This window comes from Jaculus jaculus, chromosome 15 (genome assembly GCF_020740685.1).
Source record: "Jaculus jaculus isolate mJacJac1 chromosome 15, mJacJac1.mat.Y.cur, whole genome shotgun sequence".
Classification (NCBI taxonomy): domain Eukaryota; kingdom Metazoa; phylum Chordata; class Mammalia; order Rodentia; family Dipodidae; genus Jaculus; species Jaculus jaculus.
The window spans coordinates 41,659,149-41,683,232 of record NC_059116.1 but is presented as its reverse complement, the minus strand read 5'-3'; the positions used below and the strand labels follow the sequence as shown (position 1 = coordinate 41,683,232).

The 24,084-nt window shown below is 38.7% G+C and overlaps 1 protein-coding gene across 3 annotated transcripts in view; it reads right to left on the bottom strand.

Moving 5' to 3' along the window:
* Positions 1 to 3,718: 3,718 nt before the first annotated feature.
* Positions 3,719 to 24,084, bottom strand: part of Rit2 (Ras like without CAAX 2) — a 415,489-nt gene continuing 395,123 nt past the window's right edge. For all 3 annotated transcript variants that reach the window (XM_004665844.2, XM_045135257.1, XM_045135258.1), the window contains one exon: positions 3,719 to 4,094. In XM_004665844.2, coding sequence (XP_004665901.2) covers positions 3,864 to 4,094 — 231 coding nt within the window. In that variant the 3' untranslated portion in view covers positions 3,719 to 3,863. The remainder of the gene's footprint in view (positions 4,095 to 24,084) is intronic.

Below are 24,084 nucleotides of genomic sequence, written 5' to 3'. Positions count from 1 at the left end.
GGTAGGCAACTACTGCTATTGGATTGGCTAACAGATTCATTCAGTGGAAAGGAGCTCATAGCTGGAACTGTGAAACAAGTCAGAATCATATCAAAATAACAATTACTCTCTCCAATATCAAGCTCCTACCAATCTTGTGCTGCAAGAGGACCTACTCCTATTAAATTCTCTCTAAAATAACAAGGTTGTCCCTTTTAACCTGTTCTGAATTCACTCTCTATTGGAGAATCTGCTTCTCTTTTTTAGATGGATGCAGAACCTGAGGAGCCCAGCACACTTCATGAAGGCCCCAGCTGAAACCATAGAGCAACTGGGGAAAGGAGCAAGAGATGCTTGCTTGGAGAACCTGATATCAGCACAAGGGTGAAGGAGACAGACACAGAGGACACTCAACTCCTACCAAATCAAAAATCCAGAGACACAGAGGCTCTGAAGAGATCATCACTGAAGTAGACCTAAAACAAGCCCAACCTGGCTCAGGGAAATTTGCAGAAGGTTGGGGGGGGGATTGTTAGAGCCATAAGTTGGGACATTACACACAGAGATATTGCCTCTCCCCCATCACTTATGGCTACCTCCACAATGCACAATGTACAATCCCTATGGGAATAACCAGCATCCCCAACAAGGAGGATCCCTTTGGAGGGGGGGACAGGGATGAAGATAAGGATGGTACCAACATATGCTGTTTACACAGTATGTCCATCACATTATATATATTTTAAAAAGTGAATGGGATAAATCTTCTCTGTCTTAATAGAAATGTTGTTCCTGTGCCCATCCACCATTGTGTCTTGAAAATATTCAATCTTTCTTCTTAGTAATAAAATGAATTCATTTTGCTCTGTGAGACAGACATGAACTTTGATGGTTAGGGAAAGAATGCTGTGGTTTGTGTGATTACAGTGCTCATGTGTTGGTAAATAGTTTCTCAAAGCAATATCACTGGTAGTTGGAAAAGCCATGAAGAGGTGTGACCTAAGGAGAGTTCCTTAGTTTATTGACATTTTGAGGTAGTTTTCATATGACATCTTGGCAGTTTGTGAGTGACCTCTTAGTAGTTCCTATGTGGCCTTTCAGTAGGTTCTGTTATTGTAGAAAATCTCTGGAAAATTCACTCCAATGCCAGTGTGACTGAAAGTAGAGGGGTTTATTACCCAGGGATCAAAATTCTTAAGGTAGCCCTCGGAAGAAGCTTTGGTCTGAACTGAGATTTTATTTCCATTTTATAGTTCTCATAGCCAAGGGGAGGGGTAAGTGAACAAACAAGATGCGGCAATTTGCATACCAACCATTTCTGTAGTCAGGCCACCCCAACAATGAACTACATTTTACTTTATTTTAGCCTAAACTGTCTTTCCTTATCATCCCTTTCGGCCCTTTCTGGATAGTTCCTTCTTTGGGATTTTTCCATTTGCTGACAAAGACAAGTTTTAGTTCCTCAGCAGTTAACTCTTATAGTAACTCAGTGAATCAGTTCAACTTTTAGCTTCTTTTCTACCACAGTGTATGACATTTCAGTATTTCTTGAGTGATTTCTCAGTTCCTTTGTGTCCTTACAGTGTTCTTCTGTGGCCTCTGAGAAGTTCCTGTGTTACCTGTCAGTAGTTCCTGTGTGTCCTCCAAGTAGTTTATGTGAAGCCTCTCAGTCTTTGCTGGGTGACCTCTTAGTCCTTCCTGTGTGACTTGTCAGCAGTTCCTGTGTGACCTGTCAGCAGTTCATGTGTGATGTCTCAGTAGTTCCTGTGTGTCCTCCAAGTAGTTTGTGTGAAGCCTCTCAGTCTTTGCTGGGAGACTTCTTAGTCCTTCCTGTGTGACTTGTCAGCAGTTCCTGTGTGACCTGTCAGCAGTTCATGTGTGATGTCTCAGTAGTTCCTGTGTGGCCTCTAACTATTTCCTATGTGACCTCTCAGTAGTTCTTGTGAGGCTTTGAAATATCTTAGAAAGGAAAGGTTTAGCACTTTGGATTTTATGGAAATTTCAGGATGCAGAAACCTGTATAGAGTGGTGGTTTAAGAGAAACCTAGAAGGGCAAAGTAACAACAATTTCTATAACTACAAACATAAATTTTCTTTATCATGGGGTTTCGCAACATGAACTGAAGTCTCTATGGGTTTGAGAAAGGCTCAGTGGATAGATTGTTAAAAGATCCAAAATTATTATATTCTGAAAGGCTAATTTTTGTCCAAGCTGTGATTGATAATCTCTGAGTTCTCTTCCTTGTATCTACACACCTATGTGATATGTACCTTTTTTCCTTTACAAGAATTTATGGCCCCACTGTTCTTTCAGTGTAATGAATCTGCCAGGTGAACGTTAGGTTGCAGAAACTCAGGGCCTGGAGCCGAGTCATTCATTTTTATAATCTTGGGCCTATACTGATGCCAGGAGCATTGCAAGGAAAAGAATATGAGATTGAGTATTGACTGAGAACCACGCCCTTCAACCCTTCAGCTCTATAACTAATGATAAAACTGCCATCAATCCATGAAGCTTGTTTTGACAAATTCCTCTCATGATCTCCTTTTCAGTTTTGCTGCCCATGCCTTTGAGAAATCTTTTGTGTAGCTTTCTTTTTAATCTCAAATTTAAATAAACCAATTTACACAGGAGGGATAACTAGGTAAATGGGCAATTTAAAGTGACCCATTATAAAACAAATAAAAATTCTGAGGAGTGGTGGAAATTCATCCAATTTCATGTAAAAAGAGAAAAAAATATTTTGGCAATATTAACTGAACATTAAGTCTCTGGAGCCATCAGGAATTTTCCCTACAGAACAATATATTTACTCTCTTCCTATTGCAGAGACTAATGCTTTTGCCCCATGCTGGTGATTTTCCAGTGATAATTCTGCAAGTATTTAAGAGAAGCTGAGCAATGTGAATATGGGGACATTTTCTTAAATTTTATTTTTTGTATATGTCTGTCTATATGTGTGCAGAGTGTATGTTATGTATGTATATGTGTGTGTGCAGGTATGTGCACTGTGAGAGTGTGGAGACCAGAAGAAACTTCAGGTTCCCTTTTCTGCTGTTAATCTATGTACTTCCTTAATGTGGGGTCTTTTCTTTAACCAAGAGTTGCGGTTTTCAGCCAGTGAACCCCAGTGCTTCTCTAATCTCCCACCACCCATAGATGGGAATTATGTATGTGTGACCATTCCCAGATTTTCAACTAGCTTCTGGAGAGTTTTTCTTGGTTAGCCTCAGGCCCTCCCAAGCCCTCATGGTTAAGTGATAAGGGTTCTTAATTACTGAGCCATCTTTTCCCCAGGCCTTTGGTTTTGTTCTTTGATTATCCACATTCAGTTATTTTTATTATTACTTTGCTGTTCATCTGTGGAAGATTTAAGAAGAATCACCAAGATTTCTCCACTTAAAAAAAAGACCAGGATATGGATCCTGTCCTGAACTATTTCCTAAGCTTCTGCATTGCTTTCGGAAATTCCTGAAATGGAAACATTCAGAGTTGTCACCAAAGGCAGATCCCTGAAACTTTTTGAGCTTTTTGTCTACAGTTCTGAATATTTTCTTTATAATCAGATAGCATAATAAATGCATCTACTCTTTAAAGAAAATGAAGCAATTGAAATGTCAATTTTATTTAGTAATATATTGTAAAAACAAATCAGCAATACAGTTGATTGAAAAAATCTATCTGACTGCTAAAGACATAACAAAAACATCAACATCTCAAGAAGAACAATTATGGAGGTATTACTTTTACCCATCAGTAGATTTTTTTTGTTTGAAAGAGACATAAAGAATAATGGAGCTGAACACTATATCTGGAATTGTTTAACTGAAAAATCTAGAGAGGAAAAAGAGGGATGGGAGATAGAGAATCAGAAACATGGATATCATGCCATGTTTTCTCTATTCTTCTTCTTCAGTGAACATTTTAGCTTCTTCCACAGATTATCTTTCCTCTTCAGTCTCTTTTCCATCGAGGTTGGCATGGACTCCTTTCTGCGAATTTCCCTCACTAGGCCATGGAAAGCATCATCAATACAGAATCGAAGGGCTGCAGAGGTCTCAAAGAAAGAACAGTTGTATTCTCTGGCAAGACTCACTCCCTCTTCTGTGGAGACCTGAGGGGAAAATAAATCATATTAAAAAGAAGGGCATGGTATCACATGAAAATATATGGTCACTCCAGGGACCTGTGGGCTTCATTGTCATTAAAAAGCTGGTAAACTATGAATATTTATTTGGAGGAAGAGTCCTAGAATTTCCAAACCTGAAGCAAAAATGAGAAGTTAAGATCCCTGACAAGACAGCTCATTGAAATGAGAAATCATCTCTTCAAACCATAGCACCATGGTCCATGGTGTGGCTGCCAATGAGCTCCACTTGGTTTCATGTCCCACCTAGCTATTGTTTTAATTCTGTATGTTTCTCGACCATTTCCTTGCTAGTTTCTTCTCCTGTTGCTCAAAATAACTGCACCACCCTTACAGATGCCAGGCTCCTCCCTGGGCAGGTAGTGCTGTGGAAGGACCAGCCCTGCTGGTTCCTCCCAAGGGGTTGAGGAGGAAGATGAGCGAAAAACAACTCAGAAACCTCTCCTGGCCACTGGAGAAAAACCACACTGAATCAGGAGTCTTGTGGAAGCAGGAACTTACAGTAACTCGCTTTATTGCTATGAGCAGTTGCCTATATCATACTGGGGAGGAAGGCAGGGATTTTAGGATGAGGGGAGGGGAGAGGTAAGGGCCAATAGTAAACTGTAACTATTGAAATGGTAATTTCAACTCCTGCACGGAAGTAGCAGGCCAGAAGCCTTTAGGTGTCTTGCTGAGTCCTAACTGGCCAGAGACAGGTGGCCAAACTTTAGCTAGGCCCAGGGAGTTCCACTAGGCCTCAAGCCTGGGCTTTTCAGGGCCCAACAACAGGTTCTTTGCTAGGGGCAATGATGTCATTTCCTTGGTTTCATCATTAGTATGTGAATTCCAGGTGATCTACTTGAGATTAACTTGGTAACTTAAAATTCATAAAATCTAACTGGAAATTAAATAACAAAATGCTTGGTCTTTTCTATAGTTGCTTAAAAATATTTTAGTTCAGTTATGGAATTTTTTTTTTTTTTTTTAGTTTTTTAAGTTTCACTCTGGTCCAGGCTGACCTGGAATTCACTATGTAGTCTCAGGATGCCCTTGAACTCTCAGCAATCCTACTACCTCTGCTTCCTGAGTGCTGGGATTAAAGGCGTGTGCCACCAGGCCAAGCTGGAACTTCTTTGTAATTCTTAAGAAAAAATCTATAGCAAAAATACTTTACAAATATACTTCCATGTTTTAATAGCATTACAACTTATATGAATATTAACAAACTATATATTTATCACCTCTATCTTTGACCAAAAAGTTATATGCAACATGCTGGGTTGCACTAAGGAGGTTGGAGGACCATAATGAGTTCAAAGCCATCCTGGGGTACAGAGCTAGTTCTAGGTCAGCTTGGGCTGGAGTGAGACCATACTTAAAACAAACAAACAACTATATTACAGGGGAAAGGAAGATGACTCAGCAGTTAAAGGAACTTTGTTGCAGAGTCTGCTGGCCCTGATTCAGTTTTCCCAGTTACCCACATAAAGCCAAATAGATTGATTAGCAGCAGCAAGAAAGTGGCAGTAGTATGTCCATACACATGTGAATCTATCTATCTATCTGTCTATCTATCTATTTTGGTTGCTTTGCTTTTTTTGTGGGGGTATGAATCTCCATATGGCTTTATTTGGGTCTCTGGGGCGACAAGCTTTGCAAGCAAGAACCTTTGACCACTGAGCCATCTTCTCTGCTCCTTTTATTCCTTTCTCAACTCCTGAAAGCCCAGTAACCTTGAACCAGTGGTTACCCTCCAGGAGTCAGTTTCCTTTGAGTCATATGGGAAAATGTGGTAAGAGAATTAGAACTGCTTGATTCTCAGCTGGCTGTTCCTTATATCCGTCATTTGTGTATTTAAGGGTACTGGATCCACTGATGGTGAAAAGTCACGCCCAGGACCTTCTGTTTTGCAGGAGGAAGGATATGGGACATAATGTGCCGCCTGCAGGCCTCTAGAGGCAATATCAGCTAGAAAAAGAAATTTTCTGAGATGTGTAATAGAAAATTTCAATTGCTGTGGGGGAGGGGATGGGCATCATTTTAATATATATGACCTCTTTCACCGAGGAAGATCACCATGAAATGCACCAGGTACTCCCTCAATTGCCATTCCCCATCTGTTAGCAGAGGCTCTGGCACCCTGCCAGGCTGCATGTGCTTGACAAACAGGGGTGCCAGGGAGCAGAGCCAGCAGAGCCCAGTTGCTGAGGAACAAAGACGCAAAATGACGATTAGAGCTCCTGTCTCAATGCCCGGCAGCCTGCTGACTTCAGGATCTTTGTGGGTCTTTGCATCGTCTATTATTTTACAACATGACCTCAGTTATGGAAAATGGAACATAATGTATTAATTGCAATATCTGCCTGGGATCTCTTATAGCCTAAAAGGATACTCCAATACTAACTGTTGTGATGGCTAACCTTGAGTGAGGGCATATTGGCAAACAGATGAGCTTTGCCTTTCTGGGTAGAGAGTCTGCCCTGCATCTCTTTATGGCTGAGCCCACTGGGCGTGTTACAAGCCGTGTGAACAGGCTGCACTCTGGGGTATGCCTGGTGTCCTTCCTGTTTGGTTTCCTCACCCACAGAGCTAACAATGTTCATTTCACAATCCACATTCTCAGCACATGCTTTACTGGGTAGATTGAAAATAAAACAGTTTATTTTACTTTATTAATATTTTATTTATAGTTCTTTATTTAAGAGAGAGAAAGAGGCAGAGAGAGAACGAGAGAGAGAGAGAGACAATGGACCAGGGCCTCCAGCCACTGCAAATGAACTCCAGACACATGTTCCACCTTGTGCATCTGGCTTACTTGCATCCTGGGAAATTGAACCTGGGTCCTTTGACTTTGCAGGCAAGCACCTTAACTGCTAAGTTACCTTTCCAGACCCCCCCATTTTTTTTTTTTTGGCTTGAAAGATAACCAGCCCTAACATAGTCTGCTCTATTTTCATTTTATTCATATTCATTTTGACCCCTTTTAATTATTTGGATGGCCTAGTCAGTTTTCCTCGTTAGTATTTCTGATATATTTAACCTGGTTTTACTTATTTCACTTGAAATTGTTGTTTCAAGACATCATCTTCCAAAAAGAGTGCTTCGCTGTTGATTTGAACTTGTTGTCAGGACCAAAGCAAATCAAAGCCCCGTCATCTTCAATGGAGGTCAAGACACATGGGAAAGTCGTTTCCTACAGGTCAGTGAGTGTGTGGGCTGCTGTCTTGGTCATTATTCTCTGCAATTCTCTTTTCTAATGTGGGTTCCACCCAAGCAGAAATATGCTGCTGAAGAAGAGATGTCAGTGTTTTCACAGTAGGACCCTCAAAGCCTTTCATCAATCTTCCCATTTTCCTCTGGGATAGGGAGACAGAAAAAATAATATAAAAAAATATACTCTTGGATCTGAGTTCAAGATTCTGACCTGAGCCCCCATATTGGAAGGGTGAGGATTAGAAAGATGTGTGGACAGTAGGCCACAGAGGTGATCTTCCTGTTATTTGCACTCTCTTTGGGAGTGTGAAGAAACACTAACAATTTAGCCCCCACAGCTCCTCAATAGGAACCTTTTGCATAATGTCCTTGCATAGTAGGCACTTTCCACCACCCATAGAGCTTCCTGTGCTCTTCTTCACTTCACTGCATCAACATCTGGCCACGTCTCCCTAGACCAGCCCAGACTTTGATGATGTTGTGGGCCTCGGTTTGGACATGCAATTTATTACCCAGGAATAATTTTATGAGCCTTATACTTTGTTGCTATTTTAATTTGGTCTTTTTTCCTGTTTTCAAACATTTGTATTGATTAATACATACTATAATTTGATTGTATTACTTCTTTCATCCCACCTTTCCACTCCTGTCTGCTGAAGCCCCTCCTCTTTCCAAGTAGTCCTTCCTCTGTGTTGATGTCTCATTCTTATTGTCCTCCTTCATCCTTTATGTCAAAATGTTGGTGGACTGAGCATTTTCATGGTCTCAAGAGGGTAACATCATCCACTGTGAAGTCACCAATGAGTTCATGTCTGGATGAGAGTGCCCCAAAGTACCCTTTTCTGCTCTGTGGCCCTTACATTCTTTCTGCCCCCTCTTCAGTAATGTTTCCTGAGCCTAGGAAGAAGTGTTAGAGATGCCATGTTTAGTGTACTGCTCTAAACAGCCTCTTATTTTCAGCTTCAGTGAGTTTTGAGTATGGGACTTATATTTTATAGCTGCCCCTTAATGTCTGTGGGGGAACTTGGTTCCAAGATGCCCAGCTACAAAACTTTAAATGTTCAAATCCACTACAGAAAATGGGTTAAAATTTGAAAAAAAAAAAAAAAAACAAAAAGCCTACATTTATCTTTCCATATAGTTTAAGTCATCTTATTTATTTATAGCAACTAATAAAATGTTAATGTTTTATAAATAGTTATACTGCATTGTTTATTAAGAGTCTCATTCAGTAGAGGGATATTGTTAACCCACAGTTAATAGCTTGAATCAATGGACAGAGTTCATAGATGCAAAGGGCCACAGACAGTCATTTTATCTCATCTACCAGCCATCAAGACAACTGAACAGAAGCCACATTTGGTCCGTGTAATCATTACCATGCTGAACCATGAACTTGCAGGTGACAGGTGCTTGTTACATATTTAATCCTGACGATGGCGATAATGAAACCCATTAGCAGTCACTAGTGACAGAGTCCACTATAATGAGTCCATCAAAATGCAATTTCAGGGGCTCAGATATTATTTCTCAATGCATTCTTCTCTTAGTGTGGGCCTTAGCAACTTGATAAAGTCTAGGCATGGTGTGTGAAGAGGCAGAGACCTTGAGATCTGGTGGTCAGAACGCATGCTCTCAGCTGAGGCTCTTGTGGAGCTGCTTGGACTGGCTGTGCTTCCCTTCACTAGTCAACAAAGTCCTGTTTATGAGAAGATGGGAGGAGTCAGTGAGCTGTTTCCAGAAAGCACTAGTCTTCCTCCCGGGATGCCACACACCCAACAAATGGTTTAATTTTCTGATGTTTGAAAAGGAGGTCAGAGGAAATACTCAAGTTTTCACCACACATTTTCCGTGTTTAAAATATTTTGCTACTTATCATAACATGCAAACTACATATTGTGGCCTTTAGCCAAATCCATGAAAGGGAGCCCCATTCATCTCTCTTTTCCTCTCTCTCTCTCTCACACATCTCTTTCTCTCTCACACACACAAAAACACAATCACCATAGGCTCCCACATCACAAAGTATAACCTTCCCTCCTTCAAATGTCTGCACATACTGCTTGTTCAGAATGTGTTTCCCAGAGTTCCTCTATGGTAGACTGTTCATGGCACCTTCCCTAACCTTCAGAAATGTTCTTGAACAACACATTAATACTTCTTCAGTTCTCTATCTTATTCTTTGGGAACACTTGATTGTCTTTAGAAACTTATGAACCTTACTCTGAGGAGATGTATCAGTGGTTAAAGAGGCTTGCTGGTAAAGCCTGCTGGCCTGTATTCAATTCCCCAGTACTAACAAAGCCATATGCACAAGATGGCACATGATTAATGCTTATTTTCTGTCTTTCTACCATACACCATAAGCTTAATTATTATTGCAACATGCTTTTTTTCTCATTTACCTTTTTCCCCTATCCGCAACATACTGAATGCATGGAGTAGGCAGGCAATAGTTGTAGAGTGATTCCACTGGACATAGGCTTTGGGAAAAAAGCTAATATTGCAACTGTCAGTGGAAGTTAGAACTAGAAAAATCCAAAAGAATATTCAAATCATTGATAGCAATTGGCCAAGGCATTGTGACTTAATGTACAAGGGTGCTCCCCCACCCCACTTTAGTGGTTTGCTGCCCCCTACAGACAATCTGTGACTGAACCTCAATCTGTGACTGAAGTGATGCAGTAACATTTGTTCGGGTAGGAAGGGGGTTCCATGGCAAGTGTCTGAGCAAGGCTGAAGGCAGAAGGAATGATGGTACATGTGTCTTTGGGAATCATCTCTTGAATGCGATTTAGACGAGAGTGTTCAGGAGAGAAGGAAAAAGGAAAAGCAGGAGAATTCAGTGAGGCTTGGCAACTAATTTATTTACAGTCCTCTGAAATTTGTTTGGAATCCAGATGAGCAATTCTAAAATGAGAAACTATATTCTTGTGTGCCTACTCTGTGCAAGGAGTTGCAGCAAGGTTTTTTTTTTTTTTTTTTTTTTCTCTCTTGAGCTCTGGATTGCTATTGATTCACGGGACATGATAAATGACATAGTCTGTCTTCAGAGGCACAGGGTGGTAATGGCTCCAGGTAAAGCATTGTGACTGCTTTGTGAAAGACATTTTAAGTCTCCAAGGCCTTGTGCTTTTCATCGAAGAAGCGCTGGAGTGCTGGGGGAAAGGTTGCCATGGCAGCCAATAGTTGCCAGGAAGGGGAAAGAGTGAAGGTTAATGCTAAATATTTTGCTAATAGCGATGTGTGGCTTTCTCTTTGAATTTTTCTCCTAAGAACTTTTAAAAACTGTCTAGTTAAAATTATAAATCAATAGACTTGGTCATTATATGTAGTCAGCCTGCAAGGGTATGTGTAAGTGTATACATGAAGATATATTCAGGTATATATGTGTATGTCTTCATGGGTTTATACTAAAGAAACAAAAGTGTTCATTTGATGTATATTAAATCAATGGCTCATTGGAACCTTCAGGAATTAATTATTATGAATAGCTAAGTTTTCTAAGAGACTCAAAAATTTATTCTTTAAGCATAAAAAATATTTGAATATTAATTTATGCATTAATAAATTTATAATGCCTAAAATATAAAATAAATTATAGTACTATTTTACTCATAATACATATAAGGATTATAATTAAGTAATAAATTGTGTAACTGTATAAAATCTAGGTCCTTTCCAGAATATGAGACAAGATAGAAAGGCATTTTACACAAGACCTCCATGCTTTGCAGAAAAATCATGTTTAGCAAACATCTCCCATGTCTTCTTTGAGTTCATGAGTGAGTAAAAGATGGCTCAGGAGGAACCATCCAGTCAATGTAACAGAAACACCCCAGAAATTAACTGGAGAACTCAGAAGTTGAGGATTCACTTGAATTGATGAAGTATCACACTTTTTTCTGTGAAAATGTGCATAAAATCAAAATCAAGCATCACAAATATATGGCTACACATGCTTTGAGAGCCAAATGTGTACCCTGAAAGATCTCCAGGCAGAATGAAAAGAACAGGGCCAGGGTACTTGCTTGAATGGAGTCTGGGGATCAGAATGGCAGATGGCTCTGAATGGTTCAAAGAAAAGTCCTAGGAGTCACAATTGTATTGGGGTTTATCCAAGCTCACTATCAAACTCTGTATCATGTTGTATCATATTTTGAAGGGCAATCCATGGAAAGAGTGTGAACCAACTAAAGTAAGTTTGATTTGCTTTTTAATCTTCACATCTACAAAAGGTAAAAATGAGCCAATATTTCTTATTTGTGACCCCACACACAGAGATGGAAGGCATTTGAAAAAACCATGAACCTGTGCTTTCTGGCATCACTGTAAATTGTGGGCTTCCTCTTAGCAGAACCTTCAAGTCAATCATTTTACTCACAGCCCATGCCCTTGCTTATTCCTCATTTAGTTTTTCAGAATATGAGCTTTTTGCTTCAGATCTCTGACCTCGTCCTCATTTTCAGCAGACCCTCAACCTCTTACTGCACTTCAGTAAAGAAATGAAAGCGTTAAGCAGATGACTTGACCATCTTAGACTAGCACCTGTAACTCATCTGCTTCACTAGGTGTCACATCTTATGCTTGTCAGTCTCAGGGAAAGGGAAGTTACTTTTTTCTGTCAAGTGTTGGACTTCTATCTGTGCTCCAAGCCCTTTTGATATCTACTTCAATTCTTCACTATGAGGTGCTTTTCCTATGCCCTGCATTTCCAAACTTTCTCTCTAATAGCTTTCTTATATAACTAGAAATAAAAGTCAAGTTTCCTCTGGGTCAAGTTGTACTTACTATCATATCTTGTCATTTCTCTTATCATCAAGTGAAGCTCATTCAGGAAAATTTTTATATAAAGCCATAACTGAAAGGATGGACCTGGGAAAGTAAAGTGATTAGAAGAATGAATAATATCAAAATAAAACACATCACACAGTCTGGTGAGATGGCTTAGAGGCTAAGATGCTTGCTTGCAAATCCAAAGAACTCAGGTTCTAGTCCACAGGACCCACGTAAGCCTGATGCACAAGGTGGCACATGCATCTGGAGTTCATTTGTATCTTTCTCTCTCTAATGAGTAAAAGTAAAATACTTTTAAAAACACATAACATATGTATGGATTGTCTTCTGCCTGTCGTTTCTGATTTACACATCAATATTTACAATGTGGATGATTCTGGTCAGTTTCTTCTCCTTAGTTCATCTGGGAAATGCAGCTGAAACCATCATTGGCAACATTTGCATGCTTCAAATGACCATCATAAGGAAAATCTCTTTTGAGTCAGTGGCCTTCTTTTTGTCTTGATTTTCTAACCTCTTTATGATCACTAATCAGAGAATTCTGTTCAAATATTCTGATGTCTTATTCTTCATTCACTCTTATAATTATGTGCCCATGAGATACTTGTGCTTTTCATTGTCTCTGTGCTCGGTGTATTTTCTTAGTCAATTCCATTATTGTGTCATCCTCATAATGTTCATGAGCCTCAAATCGAGACCTGCAAATCTTACCGCTCAGTTAAGTTTAGAGTCACATATCCTGGGGTATAAGTTAGTGCTAGAACATATGACTGCAGAGTCACATGTCCAGTCCTCTGAGGAAAGAATCCTTTGGAGAGTCCCAGAAGCTATGCAATATGGTCAGCTATTTGAATGAGACCCTATAAACTCCTTGTCTATTATTCTACCCCTTACATATCAAACCAAGTCATTTTATTTCTCTCCCCTTGTTATTCATCTTCACTCTCACTTCCATCATCATTGGGCCATTGTCTTAATTGGGGTTTCTAATTATCACATAAAGGATTTTCCTACCTTCAAATGTATTCTCCTTAAATTGATCCTTCATCTTCTATCAAGATGAAATATTTCAGAAAAAGACAGCAAATTTTGATTTCCAATTAATTTAATCCTGTGATTTGTCATTATAATTATTGTGGTTAGGTAGAATATAATAATTGTAGAAATGGTGACATTAATTTTACAGTGATCACTATAGAAAAACAGGCTTGTGTCCTTTGAAAAGTAACATTGTCTCTCAATCTTCCATCTCCTCTTCTTTAAGAACAATAATAATAACTCTTGCACAAGACTGCTATGCAAACTATAGGAGACTGTGGAGTAATTTGGCAAATATACTTCCTAGGCTCATAAAATGCACTTATCAGATATATAATAGACTACTATGGCACTTAAAAGAGTGAACAGCATCTGTTGGACTGATGATATTAAAAGGTTTTGGATAGCTGGGCATGGTGGTGCACACCTTTAATCCCAGCACTCGGGAGGCAGGGGTAGGAGGATCACTGTGAGTTTGAGGTCACCCTGAGAATACAGAATGAATTCCAGGTCAGCCTAGGCTAGAGTGATAACCTACCTCAAAAAACCAAAAAAAAAAAAAATAATAATAATAATAATAAATAAAGGGGGGTGTTCGACTTCTCTAGGAATGGTATGATTTAAAATTTTTTTTTATTAATTAGTTTTGTATTCAGCAAATACAGTCAGTTTGGTACTATTATTAGGCTCATCTGTGACCTACCCCCTCCCCATTGGCCCCTCCTTGTTGAAGTATATGGGTCATGCATTGTGGAGTTAGGCCGCAGTTATGGGTAATATAAATGTCTCTGCATATCGTGCATTGTGGAGTTAGACCACAGTTATGGATAAGATAAATGTCTCTGAATATCATGACCCAACATGTGGCTCTGACATTTTTTCTGCCCCCTCTTCCACAAAATTTCCCTGAGCCATGTTGGATTCATTTTTGGTCTGCTTCAGTGATGAGATGTTGGGCGCCTCTGAGGCTCTGGCTCTCTGATTTGGTAGGAGTTGATTTTTCTCTGTGTTGGTCTCCTTCTCCCTTGTGCTGGTATCTGGTTCATCAGGAAAACAGCACCCTTGCTTGTTTCACCAATTTTTCTTAGTTTCAGCCAGGGCCCTTTTGAGGTATGATGGGGTATCTCTCTCCTTAAGATCTACATCTATCTGAATAAGAGAAGCAGATTCTCCAACAGAGAGTAAGTTAGCACCAGGACAAATGAGATAGCCCTTACTTTTTTAAGAGAATTTAATAGGTGTAGACCCTCTTGTAGCCCATGATTGATGGTAGCTTGATATTGGAAAGTGGGCTTATGTTTGGATATGGTTCTGACTTTTTTCCCAGCTCCAGCTATGAATGATATGTTTTCTTTGAACCTGACTGGGTTAAAGGATGCCCAGGTAGCTCAGAAAACTTCATTCCTACGTGTTCTATGAGTTTTCAAAAAGAGATTAGCAATCAAGTCTCTGAATTCAAGAAAATTAGCCTCACTGATGTATGTGGATCCACTGAAAGCCTGAAAGGAATAGAAAGGCAGAGGAAAGCTGGACATGGTATGTGACTGAGCTGAGGCATCTACCTTCTCCTGCCTCAGACATCAGACACTTGATTCATGGGCTTTGAATCCAATTAGTATGTTCACCAAACCTAGAGGTTTGGTAGGAACTGTACCCTGGGCTTTCACTCACCCTCAGCTGAAGAATGACAGGCTATGGTAAGTCTTAGTCTCCTAAATCATGTGAGTCAATCTCCCATAATCTCTTTCACTCTCTTTCTATGTACATTTATATGCATGCACGCATAAATACATACACACCATTGGTTCCATTTCTAGGAATTATTTCAGTACAGTCTAAATAAAATCATAGATTACAATATTAAAAGCTGTAGGATCATCCTTAAGTCATCCCACCATTACTTATGACTCTCCATATGTCTGCTAATGACTATCTAGTTTCTACACACACCCACATTGCACACTGTTCTGTCTAACGAAACTTTCTCTCAAAGTCAAAGGCTCAATTCATGGTGCCTGAGACAAAAGCATTTGAATGAAGGCCAAAATGGAAATAAATAAATAAATAAATAAAGTAAAAGCACCTTGGGAAACCATTGGACAGGGAGGTCTGGAAGAAGAGGGTGAAGAGGGTGGTGTTTTCCCAATGAGAAACTGGTGACTAGACATCTCTGTCTGTTTTCACTGTAATATTCAAGCATATTTTTAAATTGTTGGTTTTTTAAATTCCTTTTATAAAAATATGTTTCTATCCATTTAGGTTCAGAAGATACATGCAGGTTTTAGTGGCTGCAACAGATGAGTTTTAACCATTGCAGGTTGTGTGGCCTCAGAAATGTTTTCCATTTGCTGCTCCCTAGGTCTGCTGCCTAATCAATCCCTGGGTGAAGAGAGTATGGGCTTGTGATTTTGACAAGCCTTTTAGGAAGCAGTCCCCTGAGACTGTGTATCCAAGTCTGTGACAGCTGTTTCCACATCTGGATTCTGGTCATGTCAGAACACCTGGCAAACAACATGATCACCACCCTGACTTGTAAGCTCACTGACACTATGTGCGCTCTGCCCCCTGCATAAGCAGCTGAGAAGACAGAGCCAGTCAAAAGTGCAAGACTCCATGATGCATGGGAAAAGATCTGCCTCAGTGCATGGCTTCTGAAATCAAGTGTCCAGGTTCTTGTCTCCGCTATGCCCCTTGCTAATTAAACAACTTTAATTGATCTAGCCTCACTTATACTCAGTGTCCTCATCTTAAAATGAGGATGAGACACAGTTGATATCATAAGCTTGCTTATTATGTATTATATGCAAAATTATTGGGAAATTTTTGTATATTCACTTCATGAATGTGACTAGCTCATTTCAACATATAAGTTAATGCACCTTGACCTCAGTGAGAAATATGATCCACCAGAGTATAGCTTAGACAATTTTCTATTATCAGATATTCTTACATAGTTTAGATGCATTAGAATTATTGGATATTTAACAGTTCACTAAATGAAGCACCAAATATCTTTGTTATAGTCATACCTTCTATGCAAAATAGTCACAGATCTGTAAGTTATTTCTACTCCACAGATTAGCAGCTTCTCTGACTTGTTACTTTTTCCTTGGTCCATCTCTGACCACTTTGTCCTCTTTTTCACAGCCTATCTCCAGGACCGGAAGCATAGACCACTTGAAGGCATTTTTACTGAAAGCATGTTCACATTCTAAAATGAGACACACTTCTCCCTAGATACACCTGTCAGATATGCACCCTCTCCCTGAAGGGAGAACACTTGCTGCGTTGAAGTAAAACATTCACTTCATTCCTCATCCATATATCTTCTCAAGTCCTATAGGCCATATGCTCCTTTCCTTCTCTTTTTAAAACTTTTTTTTTTAAATTTCAATTTTATTTATTTATTTATTTGACAGAGAAAGAGAGAGAGAGAGAGAGAGAGAGAGAGGGGGGGGGGGAGATCTGGCACTCCAGGGCTTCCAGCCACTGCAAACAAACTCCAGATGCATATGCCCCTCTGTGTATCTGGCTAACATGGGTCCTGGGGAATCTAAGCTGAGTCCTTTGGCTTTGCAGGCAAATGACTTTACCACTAAGCAATCCTTACAGTCCAAACTTTTTATTTCTTAAATCTTTTATTATTGTTATTAAAAACATATGTCATATGGACACATCATATGTTGGTATCATCTTTTCCCTCATCCCTGCCCCCATTATATTGGGGACCATTCTTAGTGGGGTTTCAGGTAGCTTCTATGAGGTTGTGGTTTATAGTTGTGGGAGCAGCAGTCAGTTATTGGGGGGATGCCTCTGGGCACTCTTTCTTTCTTTCTTTCTTTCTTTCTTTCTTTCTTTCTTTCTTTCTTTCATTCTTTCTTTCTTTTTGCCTCTGGGCTCTCTCTTAATAGCCCATCCTGAACATTTATTTCCTTTTTGTTCCAAGAATTTAACCATAAAAGTGCTTAACAGACATTTGTTGTCTAAGCTGAATTCAGAAATAAATTCATAGCTTCCCAAACTCTGCCCTTTCAACTTTAGACTGTGAAGGTCTACTGGAGACTTTCTACTGTGCTTATTTCACTGAGTATATGCTGGCCTTGAAGAAGCTATGAGATATTAGCATCAATAATTAAAACAAAGTTCCCTTGCCAAACTAATTTGTGATGCAGCCTTATTTAGAGTATGGTGTTTACTTCTTGGCTGTTTTGAATGATCTCTGAGGCCATTTATTTAGTTAATTTCTAAAAGTCATTACAGTCTACATGTTTAGTGGCACTCAGTCTGGCCTTTATCAGTAAATTTACCAGAGCCTATATTTCTTCTCAATAGGGGCTTGGAATATCCATTAATTTTGCTATTAGTTTCTGTATCTGATACGTGGGGTGCATAATGAGTGCATTTTCAAATTAGTGGGGGTAAATATTCTGCAATCATAGAAGCAAATAATATTTTGGTTGCATAAAAATAGAAATGCCTTTCAAGAATCTAACATGCAATAACAAGAAACATATGCTGATACCTAAGCTATAACTAGATGTAGAAAGAATCCTTTTAGAATAGCCATGCAAATGACTTGGTTCATGGACAATTTAAGGACAATAAACTTTAACTGGGAACATATCTTCATCTTCTCTGAGAGCAGTTGACATACAGCCTGTCCTCATGAAAAAGGAAATATTTACTGTCTCCAAAGGTATTTTACAACATTAAAATTCTGTTTGTGGCTTTTGTAAACCTCCCTTGGAAAATTACAAGCAAGATTAAAAAGAGTTCTGACAGCCAGGGGAGGAATTGATAGATGACCTGCTATATTTAAGACAGCTGACTTTCTGCTAAGGTCAGCCCTCACCTACTGAGAGGAAAAAAGCACAAGACAAGGTCTGGGGAGGGTAAGTCCACTGAGAGAGCTAAGTGTATCACCATTGGAGATCTCTAGCCCTAGCCTAAATGGAAGGGCTGTTCTTCCGTGTATATGTGCATAGACAGACACATGAAGGCTCACTTGAACATTTGATTTTCATAGAGACGCACACTTTTTTGTAGTAATAACATGTGCATAATGCAATATAGAGTATATGCGCATAAAACCTCATGAGGACAAAGTATTCTTGTATTTCACTTCTCACAGTAGAGTAATACTCTAGCTGTTCTAGTTGAGTTTACATGTTTACCTTTCTGAATGAATTTGTCAGAATTATATTGGTATCTGCTAAGAAGATCTAGAAGGGGAGTTATCATTAGCAAAAGAGTCCAAATCCAAGCCACAGGTCCAAGGTCTGGTCTCCAGGTAGCCCAGCAATAAATTGTCTTTTGGGTACATAAGTCTGTACACTAAGAGGTCAAGGTTTCCATGGATACCTCATCCTGGGACAGATAAATGATCATACCTGACAGGGAGCTCATGGTAAGCTAGCCTAAATAATGAGCAGAACATCTACAAATGGCTTACAAAGACCTTTTTAATTAAGGAACAAAAAGAGAGGAAGAAATAAAATTTTTGAAGTCAGTAAAGTTGTAAAACTCATGTGATTTTTTTGCTACTGTAAATACTACTGATGGATTGGCCTAATCAGAGATTCCTGTTTTTCCATTTTTGTGAATGAGCTTTGTCAAATTGAAGATGGTATCAATTATATTGTATGGACATTTTGTTGATGCACATCTGATATTTTTGCTTACCTAGAAGACCTTTTTATGAGTATTTAATTTTACCTAGGACAGCTGACCTTTTATATTTTTTAGCACTCTGAATTTTATAGATTTGATCCAATTTCTGCCTCTAGGGTATGCAACTGTCCACTTCCAACTCTTCAAAGAGACACATCTTTCTCTCCAAATGTTGGGGTAATCAGCATACGTTAATGAGGCTGAGAGACATCCTTCCATAATTTTGTTTACAGACTTGGAAACAGGCATGATGCTTGACAGAAGCAGTGGTAAATGTAAAACCTGAGAATAAACTCAATGAAACCTAAGGAAAGAGAGAGAAATGCTTGGATAATACTGCTACAGGATCTGAATCTTGTTGTGTATGAAGGCAACTGAATTGAGCTTTAAAGTTATGAGAACCAATAAATTTATTTTTATGACTGTCATGTTTGTTTAAACATGAAGTTCTGAGACAGTGAGATGGGTTCTGACTACCACAGTTTCTGCTTTTCACAATATCATAAAGCACTGCCTTTCTAGCCCTTGAGGGTTTCCAACTATTATAGTAATTTGTGAGAAAGAAAGAAAAAAAATCCAAAGGTTGAGTTTTAGCTGGAGCCCAATTTTTGAAACTAGGTCTTCACATGTTGCATTAAATTTCAATGATTGGTGATGTATCATCCAGAACATAAACCTTTTAAGTTAGGATAAATTAAAGTAAGCTAAGAAGAAATGCATGTGTGTGTGTGTGTGTGTGTGTGTGTGTGTGTGTGTGTGTGTGATTAACATTTGTGGAATTTCTTGAAGTATAAGCCAAATTGGCAAGAAAGTGGCTTCTAGCTGGATATCCAAAAATTACCTCGAAGAGTTAAGGATTATTAGTATCTGAGGGCAAAGACAAGTTATGGGAGAAAGTAGAAATTCCCCAAGGGATCTCCATTCTCAGAAATCTTTTGGGCTCCATCCTAATATACAGATCAGGCTATTGTTATATCAAAGAAAAGCTTTCAGGAGTACAAAAATCGTCAGGGTCCAACAGAGAGGTCACAATAACCTTGAAGCAGCACTTCTAATTTGGTTAGAAATAGTGAAGAATCTCTTACATATTCAGTGCTGCTGCACACATATATATTCATGCAACTCCTGCACTGAGAGAAGATTCTAAAACAGGCAAAAGAGAATGTGAGAGGACAAGGAGTTGGTGTTCCATCTGGGATGAGCCTCATTCTAGTTTTGTGGAAGAATAGCCCAGGCTTTTGAAGATAAAACTCTGAACTGAGCAGTGACAAATAAGGCCACTTAGATGTGTTTAAACACTCACCAAAACAATTCCTTTCTCAAATAGGAACATGATGTTTGTGTCAAGAATTAAGAATTGAATCAATCTTTCAAGCGAATCAAAAATACAGACTGATACATTTCCTTCTGCAACTTTTGGTGGCTGTCAGTCCATGTATGATGCAGCAAGAAGACATTTATGGTAGGTCCACAAAGATATAAAATAGCTACAAAAAGGTCACCAAAACATGATGCAAATTCATCTGACTGTGCTTCTTGAGTTGCAAAGAAAGGAGTTGGCTGTGGAATTAGACCCTGCAGGGAAGTTGAAAGCAATCTCAATGCAGGATTTTGGATATTTAGAATTAAATGACTCACTCTAGGTCATATGCGAAATTAACAGTAAAACTGTCAGGATCTCTTAGTTCTTTTCACAGTGTACCTAATGACTAGAGGCTGTAGAATGGCATAGTGAATGAGTGAGTGATTTCTCTTCCTGAGAAATTACCCACCATTAGTAAGCTACTTTGAACAATGAAATTAAAAAAAATATATATATTAAAAAAACCCTGATACAAGCTTAAACCCTGATTCAACAAGCATATTACTATTGTTCCTAGTTGTGAAATCTTGGGACTTGTTATGTATTTTCCTCCCTGAGTACAGTTCCTTCTGTTCCAAACATGGGCCTTTTTTTTTTTTCCTTTTTGTTTAAAATGTGAAGCTATCTATTGGCAGCATGCCCAACTGCTCATTGATACATACGTCTGGAAAAATTCCAGGCCTTTTTGAAGTACTTGTGTGCTGTGCATGATATTGTGACATAATAAGTAATACGCATTTGACTTCTGCCACCAGTTCTTGATAAAGAGGTCTTTAAAGCCCTTTAATTTCCTGAGTCACATGGTTTCTAGTTGCTTCTTTTATTCCAATATTTAGTCTTTGATCTTGGATCCTGATACTGACATCCTAAATTCTTTTGAATCTCTTGAGTGATAGAAATCACGTTTGTTTCAATGAGGAACACAAAACCATGATTAGAAGCTTGGAGAGCACAGCTCTACTCCCATCTTCCTGGAGGCAGTAAGAGGCTGCAGTAATTACAACGATGGAGGTTATAACTTTGGAAATTACTTGACACGTTTTACTTTTACATAAGAGGTCTACTGACACCATTCTGAGCCAGTCGTCTTGAAGAAAAGTCAGAAAATAACACAGATGGGTGTATGAAAAATTCTCTTCTAATTTGAGGGAAAAAAAATGTCCTTCAATGAGAACAACAGCATTAAGGATTACTAAAAAGACATATTTTTATACCCTGTAAATATCTATTCATCCAAGGAAATGAAAAAAATTGTTTTTAACCCCCTTCTGTGTAAGGCAAAGACGGCAATTGGTGTTTTCTTGATAAATATTTGTACACATGTAAATAAGTAGAAGTCGTTAAAACTCCTGGTATTTATGAACTGATCATAAAATTGGGTGCTGAGCTGACATTTCTGAATCACTGAGAAAATCGAATTGAAAGGAAATCAATTCAAACCAAAAGCAAAGGAAAGGAGGGCTTTGTGTATGCTTGGAATAAATGACAGAAAATAAGGCAGCATTGGAAAGCAAATAAGGTAATAAAGTCAGGACTACAAACTGATGTGGAGGAAACTGTTTCTTTTCTATGCCTTGGCCGAGGAAAACTATAGGATTAACAGCAATGAGTTATCAAAAAAAGGATTTTGAGGAAGTAAACCTTAAGTAGACAGATGACAGAAGGGCTGGCATGGACTAGAGTTTGCTATCTCTATAACAAAAGCTCAGTATTTCTGTATTTTATTCTTCAAGAGTGACTACTTAAAACAGTTCACAGGGCATATCTCCTCCTGTCATATCACCTGCCTTTTCCCTCTGCATCCAAAGTGCTACACAGAGATGCTGGAGAAAGAGCTGCATTTGGCAAGAATGGGAAAACTGCAGTTCTTAACTGTACCAATGTTCTAAAAAGCTATTAGTCAGCACCATTGGGGACTGGTAGGGTAATACTTCCTTTAAACAAAAGTCAAAAGATAGTTCCAAACTCATAAAAGCTAGAAAAGAAAGCAATTCAGACATTTTACAAAATGCTTTCTCCCTTGAGTCTTAGGTGGAGGGTATTTTCATTGTAATTTCTGCATATGCAAACTCAGTGTTGGGCATTTTCCTTTTTTTTGGCCTTTAACTTTTTCTTCACCTTCCCTTCTCTTCTTTCCTATAGCCTTTCTTTTTTTCATCTTTTCCTTCCCTTCCTACCTCCTCTCTTTTCCTCCTCTTCTTTGATCTCCTTTCCTCTCCTTGCCTCCCTCTGTCCCCTCATTTCCCCTGTTCCCCCTTTTGCTCCTCACTTCCTGTCTGTTTTTAAAAACCTGTCTCATGTAATCCAGGTGCCCTCAAACTGACTATATAGCTCTGGATGACCTTGAACTTCTGAGTACTGGAGTTATAAGCATGTATCATCACACTCAGCTTAAGCAGTATTGAAAGTGGAACACAGAGCTTTGTGTATGCTAGGGAAGCAGTCTACCAAATGAACTATAACGTCAGATGCTGGAATAACATTTTCAAAATTCAATAGTCAAAATGTATGTAAAATAAAGTATAGAGTACATAGATGAATTAAGAATATGGAACTTTTTTTGAAATATTTTGAAAAAAAATTGAAAGACTGAATTAGGGTGATAACGGAGGTGAAAAATGTCCAGATCCAGTACTTTTGAGCTGGTACCTGTAAAGAGAATGTGGATTACAGAAAGGTAGAAGCAGTGCATGGTTTGAGGGTTAGCAGCCCAGTTGACTGGATTAATAGTGCTCTGTATTAAGTTGAGACAAAAAACAGAAGAGAGAAGCTTTACAGATAGGAAATCCCAAAAGGCAATCTAGGGAGTTTGGAATCCTGGAAACCAAGGGAGGGAGGAATATAGTTCTATGTGGAAGAGTGATCATCTGTATGAAATGTCATAATAAGTCAAAAAGGTGGGAGTGACCCGGGCACAGTTATTGGCATCATTTTTATTCTCATCATTGGTTTCTTACATATTTCAGAAATCAAACCTTATTCCATAGTTATATTCTGTCTTTAGATACTACTCTTAACAAAAATGAATATTTAAAGTTTACCCCATTGTAGAACCTAATTTCTTTTCCAGTCATGTCCTTAAATTAAATAATCAGTACAAGTTAATAATGTGTGATGATTTTTGTGGGAACATTGTAAAATTAAATTTTCTACATAAACAAATCAGCTATGGGGATCATACCAAAGTCTTATTTTAAATATGGTGCTTGTTAAAATATACTTTTACAAAATAAAATATGATAATAAACATGTAAAGTATATTTCATAAAATGACTTGTAGTAAGGCATTATTCACACTCCCTCTCTGTCCATTATGTCCTGCTGATTCTCACTTGCACATTGGTCTTTAGAACGCCCATCAGCTGTATGTTGCCATCAGAAGTTTATACCCAGTCTTTTGTACCTCTGTGAGGAGGCTGCAGTTTGAGCAAAAGCAGGGAGTATGACTGAGGGATACATACCCTCCAAAATCCCATCGTTAATCCCTTGGTGATGGAGGTCTGGACAGCTCCCTTCTGTAGTTAGAGCAGGAATCATATGTTCATTTCCTCCCCTATAATGTCTCCAAAAGAAAAAAAAAAAATTCCTTGCAGAAAATATGGCAGCTCCAGATGGTGACTTTCCATCAATTAAGAGAACTGATAATTTTAGTTAACCCTTAGAAATCTTACTGCCAATCATTTTTTTCAGTCTGCTGGAAGTTCCTGTAGCCTGTTCAGTAGGCACCCGTATGATTGTTAATTCCATATTCTTGTATAGACAAACATTTACTGGAGTTACTGCAAAGAAGAATTGTTTCAGTGTAAATTTACTTTGAATATAAACCTGACACTGAAGTGAAAACAAGTTCTTCTCTTAATGAACACTTTACATATGTTTTGAAAAAAAAATGAA